At 38.9% G+C, this 10,775-nt stretch overlaps 1 protein-coding gene and 1 pseudogene across 1 annotated transcript; both read left to right on the top strand.

Moving 5' to 3' along the window:
- Positions 1 to 5,334: 5,334 nt before the first annotated feature.
- On the top strand, positions 5,335 to 6,062 carry LOC145796142 (F-box protein At3g07870-like). The gene is made up of 2 exons (XM_082881164.1): positions 5,335 to 5,646; positions 5,760 to 6,062. The coding sequence occupies exons 1-2, from the start codon at positions 5,335 to 5,337 to the stop codon at positions 6,060 to 6,062; spliced, it is 615 nt and encodes a 204-aa protein (XP_082737290.1).
- Positions 6,063 to 8,358: 2,296 nt separating this feature from the next.
- LOC114297684 (sugar transport protein 1-like) lies at positions 8,359 to 10,775 on the top strand (annotated as a pseudogene).

Here is a 10,775-nt window from a genome sequence, read left to right as displayed (position 1 = left end):
ACTTGAAACTGAATTTCTGGTGGCCGAGAATGAAGAAAGAGATTGCTGACTTTGTATCGAAATGTCTTCATTGCCAATAAGTTAAAGCTGAACATCAACGACCCGCAGGCTTACTGCAACCCTTACCAATACTAGAGTGGAAATGAGAACATATCATTATGAATTTCATTGTTTGTTTACCTCGCTCCAATAAAGGTATGGATTCAATTTGGGTTATTGTTGATAGACTGACTAAATCTGCTCACTTCTTACCTATCGAAACAATTTATAATGTGGACAAATTGGCTATAATCTATATTGATGAGATTGTTAAATTGCATGGAGTGCCTGTGTCCATTGTTTCTGATAGGGACTCGAAGTTTGCATCGAGATTTTGGCAAAGTCTGCAAACTACATTGGGTACTGAACTGAGACTGAGTAGTGCATACCATCCTCAGACAGATGGTCAGTCAAAAAGAACCATCTAGACTTTGGAGGATTTACTAAGAATGTGTGTCCTTGATTTTCAGGAAAATTGGGAAAGCCACTTACCGTTGGCTGAATTCGCCTACAACAACAGTTTTCATTCAAGCATTGGTATGGCGCCTTTCAAGACTTTATATGGCAGGAAATGTCGATCTCCTATCTGCTGGGCAGAAGTTAGAGATGGGCCTTTGCTTGGGCCCGAGATTGTACAGGAAACCACAGAAAATGTGAAACTGATTCAGCAAAGATTGAAAGCCGTACAAAGCCGACAGAAAAGTTATACGGATGTCCGAAGGCGAGACAGAGAGTACGAAGTAGGTGATCATGTTTTTGTTAAAGTGACACAGATGAAAGAGCAGACCCGTTTTGGGGTTAAAGACAAGTTAGCGCCGAGATATGTCGAACCGTATGAGATTATTGAAAAGATTAATCCGGTGGTGTATCAAGTAGCGCTTCCTTCTGAAATAGAGCATATGCATAACGTGTTCCATATTTCAATGTTGAGGGATTACCTCCAGGATCCCTTCCATGTGATTGAGCCTACCCGTGTAGTGCTAAGTGATGACTACAATTATGAAGAACGCCCTATTCAGATTGTAAACAGACGGATCAAGAAATTGAGGAACAAAGAGATTTCGTTAGTGAAAGTTGATTGGCAAAACCATGGTGGCGTATATGCCACTTGGGAAAGGGAAAACGATATGTTAAAGAGATATCCTGAACTGTTCCCTCTGGATCCGGTGTTCTTCCAAAATGAAGGTAATTCGAGTTTGGAGGACCAAACTCTTTGTACGGAGGGGAGACTGTGACAACCCTCACCACTGATTAGTGCTAATCTATGATTAAGCATGTTAAGTGACTGATTGACTGAAATTCTAACTGATTGATTGAGTGTATTAGTTTAAATACAAATCTATCTGTTTGACTGCTAAATGATTTGTTCATGTTTTATGTTTTAAACTGCAAATTGAAGGCCTTATCGGCGGCTGAATCCGGAACTAATTAGTGTTTTGTGTTAATTAGAATTAATGTGATTTTATGGTAAATTTAGTTAAAATTTGATTTGGTATGATTAAATTGGATTAAATAAGCTAAATTATATTAGTTGCATTATTTACCTTTTTGCCACATTAGTGGGCCACTTCATAAGACCTCTTGAGACTTGAATTTGTATTATTCTGTTGCATCATTCTCCATCTTCTTTGCCATAACCGACTAGAGAGAGAGAGAGAGAGGAAAAACTTGATTTCAACAAATTTAGCTTGAAAACTTGAAGATTTTGAAGAGAGATTGCATAATTGAGCTTCTAGACTTGAAATTGAGGACGTAAGGTAGGAGAATCATCTTCTTGAACTTGTATCTAAGTTGTATCTTGCATGTTTCATGGAAGTTTGGTGATTAGAGCCTAGAATTGGTGCAAAATGTTGAATTGAAGCTTAAATCATGCATGTATGTACATGTTCTAGCATTTTGAGGTTGTTTTCATGGAAATTGCTACATGCATGTCCATATCTTGATTATAGTTCATGAATTCATCATGTTTTTGGAAGTTTCGACTCATTTGATTATGTATTGCAAGCTTTGATTTCAATTGAACACTTGCATGTCATATGTTCATCATGTTCTTGAAGTTTATTTGAAATTGTGTTTAATTGACTCACCTTTGGGCTTTGATTTTGCAAATTGATCTTTGAAACATGTCATATTATGAGTTTTGAAGTGTTTTCCAAAAAATTAGCCCAAAAGGATCAAATTTGATACTTTAAAGATTGAGTTTTGTGCTTGGAGACAAATCTGGAAATTCCAGATTTTGGATCCACGCTCGAGTGTACACTCTGAGTTCATGCAGTCTGCTCGAGCGAGTAAAGTAACGCTCGAGCATGAAATGCGTGTATCTAGTACTTTGCATGTGTTTACAGTCCGCTCGAGCGAGGGAATGCACGCTCGAGTGAGGACTTGTGTCTCACGCTCGAGCGGGGGTCGAGCGCCCGTCGAATGTGAATTTCATGCATCCAGTACTTTTGCAGTCCGCTCAAGCGAGGAAAGTCATGCTTGAGCGTATCTCTTTTGTCTGCATGTCCGCTCGAGCGAGGAAAGCCACGCTCGAGCGAGACCCCTATTTTCTGAAAATTTTGAAAGTGTTTTAAAGTACATCTTTGCATCCTCATTTCATCCTAGTCATTCCTAGGCCTAGTTTAAGGCATCTTAATTAGTATATTGATGTAGAACCACACCGAGTCAAGATAGGGACTAAGTCTTTGATTCCCAAGTGTGTAACTTAGTGTGTGTTCATTCTGTAATTGTGTAGGGTTGGCATCCGAGGACGCTCACTAGCCTTTCTATAGCCCAGTACTCTGTGAGTAGCAATGTTGTAAAGATATATTCTATCATGAATATTTTCTGAATGATCAATTATTCTGCTTTCTGAAATGATATTTCTTACTGAATGAATGCTTGTCCTATTTGCGAACTGTATTCGTGGCATCCATAACAATTTACTGTTACTGTACTGTACTGTTACTGTCGCAGAGATCTCTGTCGGTTCCCATGTTTGGAACCACTACTGTTTACTGATATGATGGCCATCAACTGACTGTTCGGTCTGTTAAGACCTACTGTACTGTTTGCTATTGGATGTACCACTTATGACTGCTATGATCGAATAACTGATATATTGTTCAAATGACTGTTTTAAATACTGGAAGGACATTCATTCCTAACCTCTTTACACATATGTTATTCACTGAGCTTTAGCTCCCTGTTTATATATATATGTAGGTGTCCAGGCACCGGATCGGAGCTAGGAGCGTTGGGTTTAACTCCCTTTTTGTCAAGCCAACCACTGTGCCTCACTGAGAGGTTCCAAGTCCTTCAAGTTAGGGCTTTTTGGGGTGTTTTAGATTCATCCTTTATGTCTCTGTTTTTGTATAGACTGATTGTACCTGTACTGTACTGTTCTAATAGGGATTAGGTCCCTGTCCTGGATGATTGTATATGTATGTATATACTATTTTGGTTCTGAATGTAAATATGTATGAAAAGTCTTTTTTGCATACAGACTGTTACAACTCATTGGACATCTTTTAATTACTGTTTTGGCTTCCGCCAGCCCCTGTACTCTGTATTACTGTCTTTACTGTTAAGCAGGCCTTCGGTAATCACGAATTACTGGCTGATTACGGTGCTAAACCCATAGGGGCGGGTTTGGGTTATGACACTTATAGTCAAAAATCCATTTATAGAGAATCACATTGATGTTGCTGAAGATGAGGGATGGATAACCAGTTCGAAAAACCTCTCATTTTTCTTTCGTGAACATGTTTGCCGCTGTTTGGAAAACTAGTTCCGAACAAAAGCTTGATGTTCGGTATTATGTAGCCGAAGAAAAGTTATATGTTTGGTTGTGGAGCACCGAACATATTTAACAAGTTCGGCTTTGTATAACCAAACGAAGAGAAATGACCAACCTGTGTGGTAGAGAGAGAAATCGACGGGGAGAGAGAGAGAGAGAGAGTCATGCACAAAAGGGAGAAAAGAGAGTAGGTTCCAGAGAATAAAAATGAAGATCGCGAAAGAGAGTTCGCGAATCAGTTTTCCTTTTTTGCCGCCACTGCCAAAATCCTAACCTTCGCAGCTATTGATAGTTTCGTGAATAATAGGTAGCAACGAGAGGCTCGTTAGAGGAGGAAAATAAAGGAGGTGGATTGGTCGCCAAAGGTTGCCGATAGACATGGAAGTGATGGTAGGATTAGGGTTAGGGTTAAACTTGGGAGGATAGGATAGGGATAAAATTGAAATCTGATATTAGGACAAAATTGTAATGAAAAAAAAAATGGAAGATCCGCATAGAGGATAGGATGCTATATTCACGCCTCCTAGTATGTTGTATCTGCATAGAGAATTTTTGAAAAAAAAGTTCAATCCGCAAACTGCCCGCACATCCACAAACTCTATCCGCACAAACCATAAACCGCACTGCGGGTGATTCCAGGTTGACTTTTTCCAAAACCGCATAGATACAGGCGGGTCCAAATCGAACCGCAAACCGTCGAATCCGAACCGCGGACACCTCTACATAAGACTACGAGCTAAGGGGCAATTTGGCAACCCAATTAAAATAACTTTTAACTTTTAACCAATTTTATATTGTATCACTTCTTATATTTTTTACATATAAAAGAATAAAAAAGTAAAAAAAAAATCAAAAAATTAGTTTTTAACTAACTTTCGAAATCACTCCTAACATAGTCTGAGAATTGGCTAAGAGTCAAAAATCAAAATTTTAATATATTTTAAGTTACATTATTACTCTACTTTTTTAAAAAAAAAGTTTAAAAAAATTAAAAAACTAATTTTTAATCAATTTTCCAAAACAATTCAAAATAGGTTAAAAAGTTACAAAATATCATATCTAAACTATATTCATTTTATTTTTTCTCTTATAAAAATTAAAATAATAAAAAAAACTTATTTCAAACTACACCTTTTAACTTTAAACTAAAATAATTAAAAAATTAAAAAAAGCGAATACACATACCAAACAAACCTATATCAATGATCTTTTGGCGGGAAGTTTTGCTTTGAGTTCCCTCCAAAACCAAACCCCCCAAATGTTCCCTCCGCTTGGTCGACCTCCAGATCGCCCATTCCACTCACCCCTGCGATGCCCAGTTGAAATTCATCCCCAAATTCATCACCAAATTCAACTACCCACTTCTCAAAGAAGATGAAATCGTCAATTCCTGTAATGGGTTGCTCTGCTTATCTGATTTCACTGACGATTCTGACCCCATTTTCATATGCAATCCGATTCTGGGTGAGTGCATTACTTTACCCATCTTACATCACCATGGAAATTACGATGCTACTATGACTGCTTCTGGGTTTAGTCTCAAGACTAATCAGTACAAGGTGATTCGGTTTTTTCTCCAAGAGGTTGTTTATATTGACCACAATACTCAGATGGGTTCTTATCGTGAGGAGGCAGAGGCCAAGATTTACACAATTGGTGGAGAAGGGTTGTGGAGGAATATGGGTAAGGTACCTTATAATTTGACAAACCACTCGTTCAATTCTTTCGTGATGGAGCTATTCATTGGCGTGATTTCAACCATGATAGTCCCGGCTGCATTGTTGTTTCGATTTGGGACCGAGGAGTTTCGGGTTGTTCCTCAATCTCGAGTTTGGTCTGCATAGAGAGTATTGAGGGCATAAATGTGTCGGTGTGCTGCGGGATAGTCTGTCCATTTGTGAATTTTCTATTCATTGTGGTATTGATATATGGATAATGAAAGAGTGGCGATAAGGAGTCTTGGAGCAAAGAGTTTGTTATTGGCAATGTGGTTAGTAATAAGAAGGGGGGTTTTGACTATTATAAGCCAATTATGATTCTAAAGACTGGGGAAATTTTGATGCTTTACAACGAGGATGGTCTTGTGCTGTATGATCCCAAGCTAGGTGGGTTTAAGAAGTTAAGTATTTATTGGATCAAATCAGAATTTTATGGGGCTGCTCATAATCCGAGCTTGGTTTCCCTCTGTGATGTTGCCGAAGGAGAATACTTCTCTTTGATACGTTGCCAAAGGACAAAAGGTTGAAGGTAAAAATTCAGATGATCTAACTGTTATATAGCTTTTGATTTACAATTGAGAGCTTGGTTGGCTATTATATTGTTTTGGCTCCACTAATATTGTAGCTGCTTACAAGCACTCATTTTCATGTTGATGTTTGTGTTTAATTTATGGAATCTTTAAAATTTTATGCTGCTTCTTTGGAAAATGACATAATCTTCCTGTAAAGTTTCTGGGAATCCACTATTCTTGTGGTAATAATTTTATTTCATTCACTAATGCTCCATTTATCTTGATTGGCAACAAGAACAAGGGCATGGCTATTCGGAAAACCAGATCCAAACAAAGCCTGATGTTCGGTATTATGTAACTGAACAAAAGGTATATGTTTGGTTGTGGAGCACCGAACATATTGAACAAGTTCGGCTTTGTGTAACCAAACAAAGAAAAATTGACCAACCTGTGAAGTGGAGAGAGAGAGAGAGAGAGAGAGAGAGTCATGCACTGAAGGGAAAAAAGAGAGTAGGTTTCAGAGGATGAAGATGAAGATCATGAAAGAGAGTTAGCGAATCAATCGCTCCTTTTTAGCCGTCGCCACCAAAACCCCAACCTTCGTCGCCATTGATAGTTTCATGAATAACAAGTGGTGGTGAGAGGCTCGTTAGAGGAGGAAAATAAAGGAGGTGGGTTGGTCGTCAGAGGTTGCCGATAGAAGTGGAAGTGGTGGTGAGATTAGGATTAGGGTTAAACTTGGGAGGATAGGATGGGGACAAAATTGGAATTTGATATTAAGATAAAATTGTAATGAAATAAATATAAAAAAAAAATGAAAGATCCAAAATAAAAAGGTCGAGGCATTTAGCAATCCTTTAATTATATACATGATTCTATTTACACACTAAATATTACATTATATTTATTTGTACAATATTTTTTTTCTTAATGTACAAGTATAGTGTAATAAGAAATTTATTGAGTGTAAATAGAAGGTGTCTAATTATTTTACATATTTTCATGTCTATTGTATTTACTGTATTGTTTTATTTATTTTTTGCAATAATTTTGTGCTCAAACTCTTTAATTGTAATCCTTCCCAAAACAAAGTTTGACCTTCTCCCAAGCACTAACTTAAGAAAAATTATTGATTGGTCGTGATGTTCCATGTGGCCATGTCCCAAGCAAGCCACAAATTTTCATGTCCTCATATCATTTAATTATCTAATACAAAATCATGAATTTCACCCCATCTCCCAATCAAAACATACCTGAGGGCACCACCAGAACCAACAAATAACTTCTAATTAAGCAACTTCATTTGTGACAACCAATGAAGTCAGTCCACGTAAGAAAGTAGAGGGGTTTGGCATAAACTAAGGGATGGTTTGGTAAAAACCTTTTTAGTTGGCTTTTTAATTTTTTTGACTTTTTTAGCTTTAGACTTTTTTGTTTGTTTGGCTTTTTTGGCTTTTTTCATTTGAATGACAAAAGTGCCCTCCACTTGGAAATGATGTTTTTTTTGACTTTTTGTTTGTATATGGGTCAATTTGGTAATTTTACATCCCAACTAAAGTGTTTTGTGGTTTTGTAACTTTTTTTTTTGTCTTTTTGTGATTATTTGGCCAAAAAAGAAATCCAAACCGGGGCTAAAAAAGTGTACTTTTTTGCGCACTTATTTGGATCACATTAATCAACATCTCATTTCTATTTTTTTTTACATCCATTTATAAAAAATCAAAAAATACATTTATTTGGAACATTTCAAACCAATATGCTGAGGGCCACATGGTGCAGTGGTGTAGGTATTCGTGTTTGGAGTTTGTTACTTGGTAGTTTTTCTTAAGCTTCCAAATTCAGTTGAACGAAATAATCAAAAAAATTTAAAAATTAGGAAAGAATTAAAAAAGTAGTTTTTTTGGACTTATTTTAGCTTTTTCATTTTTCATTTTTACTTTTTTATTTTATAGATTTGTTACACAAAATGATCGGAAGAATAAAAAATTTTAATACTATAATTTTAAAAAAAAATCAATAAAAATAAAAAAAATTAAAATAAAAAAATTGGTCTAACTAACTAATTAGCTGACATCCAAACAGACAAGAAATCAAACCCTGTCCGGATTAGGAAACACAGAGAGTTCCATTCCTTGGCACTTCCAAATCCTAAACCGATTCAATTTCACATTGACTCTCACTCTATATAAACACCCCTAACCATCATTGCCTACAAACCCAACTCTCGCTTTTCTCTCTGCTTTTTTAGGTTCGATTATTGCCTCGTCCTTCTTCCCTTTCTTTGTTTTTGTTCTTATTCTTTAATCAAGCAATGGCTGGTGCTCTTATCACTCCAGCCGGTGACGATTCCCCGAAAGATTATCCCGGAAAACTTACTTGGTATGTCTTCGTAACTTGCATCGTCGCTGCCATGGGTGGGCTGATTTTTGGCTACGACATCGGCATCTCTGGTAAGCCCTTCTTCAACTTAATAAATCTTCAATTCTTCACAATTCTGCTACTGTTGAAAAATCAATTCTTTACTCAATCACATTATTCTCTTTAATTATTTTTTTTGTACAATTTTTTTTCTGTAAAAAGACAAAAAATCAATTTAAATAGTTAATTATGTTTGAGTTTAAATGTATGATATTGATTACTGGTGTTGCTACGATGATTAGGTGGGGTGACATCGATGGCTCCGTTTCTTGAGAAGTTTTTCCCGTCTGTGTACCGGAAGGAAGAGCTCGATCAATCAACCAATCAGTACTGCAAGTTCAACAGCCAAACGCTGACCATGTTTACGTCGTCTCTGTATTTGGCTGCTCTTTTTGCGTCCTTCTTGGCGTCCACAATGACCAAGAAACTGGGCCGCAAGTTTTCCATGCTTATGGGCGGTTGCGTCTTCTGTTGCGGTGCTCTTCTCAATGCCTTTGCTATACACCTCGTGTGCGTACCGGATTCCGCACTAGATGAAAGTGGATCGGGGCTCCGCACTCGGTTAGACTATCCAGGGACTGAGATTCTTGCCACAAGAAGCACCGTTAGAGCTGCCCGGCCAGGGTTGGCCAGATAACCCCTTCGGTGTGAGAATTAATGATCGGAGAGAATGTATATCAAGTTGAGCTTATAGTTGTACTTGGAATCGTTCAGTTACCTTCACTGTGAAGTTCATGTTGTACATATAAAGTTCCTTGCTTGCTTCTCAAGGTGAGTTCATGGAGCTTGGATGTTGCTAGGTGTCCTTTTAGCATTGCTCATGGTGGGGGACCACCTGGTAGTTGCCATTGAATACATATACTCATTGTAGTCATGCTGATAACAAACCATATTCCTTTGGTTCAACAACTTCCGTGATTCTAGGTGTAGGGGACCAGCTGAGGTGGCAACTTGCACGTGCACACGTTCACAATTTCCACATTTCCTTGCGAGGTTTCCTCAGCTCGGTACCGATGTTCCTCAGCTCGGCATCATTATGTCTTGTCTCGGCCTTTTACAGGATCAGTCATGGAGATGGATTGGTCCATTCGGGTATCTTTGCATGGGCTCGGCCTATCGTCTGTTCGGTCCATAGACCCAGTCTCGCAGCTCGGCCTAGCCCAGCACCACGGCTGGACTAGCCTTTCCACTGCGGGTTGGGCCCAAGTGCGTGAGGACTTGGGTGGTCTGTTGATCATGAAGTTGGGCTTAATTGGTCTGCCTATATGCTCATCCAGCCCGCTTGGATCTAGACTTTAGCGGATTGGGCCGGCCCAAGGCTTGGACCCGACCCATTTCACATTTAGCCCCTTCACCTCGCTATGCTCATCATCGGTCGGATTTTGTTAGGTGTTGGTGTTGGTTTCGCCACTCAGGTAATTCATTCATAAAAACGAAAGCTTTTTCTTTCTTTCTTTGCTCCAATATTATTACTACAGTCACATTTTGAACATAATAACGAAAGCTCTAACTTGTTTGTTTCAAATTACATTACAGTCAGTGCCACTGTTTGTATTAGAGATGACTCCACATAGATACCGCGGAACCTTTAACGTCTGCTTCCAACTATTCATCACAATCGGCATTCTGATTGCCGGTCTGGTCAACTACTTCACCAACATGATCAAGAGCGACTTGGGCTGGCGCATCAGCTTGGGCGATGCCGCAGTTCCAGCCGTCCTCATGATCTTCTCATCTCTCTGGGTCTCCGAAACCCCAAACTCCCTCATCGAGAGAGGCCATTTGGACAAAGCCAAGAAGCAGCTCCAGCGCATCCGTGGAGTCGCCGATGTCCAAGCCTAGTTCAATGATCTGGTGGATGCGAGTGCAGCCTTAAAGGAAGTGGAACACCCATGGAGAGACCTATCCATGAGGAAGTATAGGCCTCAGGTTTGTTTGGCTATTTTGATTCCCATGTTTCAGCAACTCACTGGGATCAATGTGGTTATGTTCTACGCTCCTGTGTTGTTCAAGACCATTGGGTTTCAGGGCAACGCTTCGCTTGCATCGGCCATGATCACCGGTGGTGTGAATGTTCTGGCCACATTTATCTCTGTTTTTGGGACTGATAGGTGGGGGAGGAAACCCCTGTTTCTATGGGAAGGTGGCACCATGATTGTGTTTCAGGTAATCCTTGTAATCATGAGCCTCTTCGTCATCATCTTCGTGCCGGAGACCAACAATATACCCATCGAAGAAATGCCACAAGTGTGGAGAGAGCACTGGTACTGGAAAAAATTTGTTGATGATGAGAAGGAAATCGAGATATAG

The sequence above is a fragment of the Camellia sinensis genome, chromosome 7 (genome assembly GCF_055761805.1).
Source record: "Camellia sinensis isolate YWXY chromosome 7, ASM5576180v1, whole genome shotgun sequence".
In the NCBI taxonomy this organism is placed as follows: Eukaryota; Viridiplantae; Streptophyta; class Magnoliopsida; order Ericales; family Theaceae; genus Camellia; species Camellia sinensis.
Note: the sequence above shows the minus strand (reverse complement) of the source record. Positions and strands in the feature narration are given on the sequence as shown.

Bases quoted from the DNA above. Each gene is read 5' to 3' on its own strand.
- LOC145796142 (XM_082881164.1), top strand. From the start codon at position 5,335: ATGACTGCTTCTGGGTTTAGTCTCAAGACTAATCAGTACAAGGTGATT. The intron at 5,647-5,759 runs GTTTGGTCTGCA...GGATAATGAAAG, and splicing joins GGGTTGTTCCTCAATCTCGA to AGTGGCGATAAGGAGTCTTG.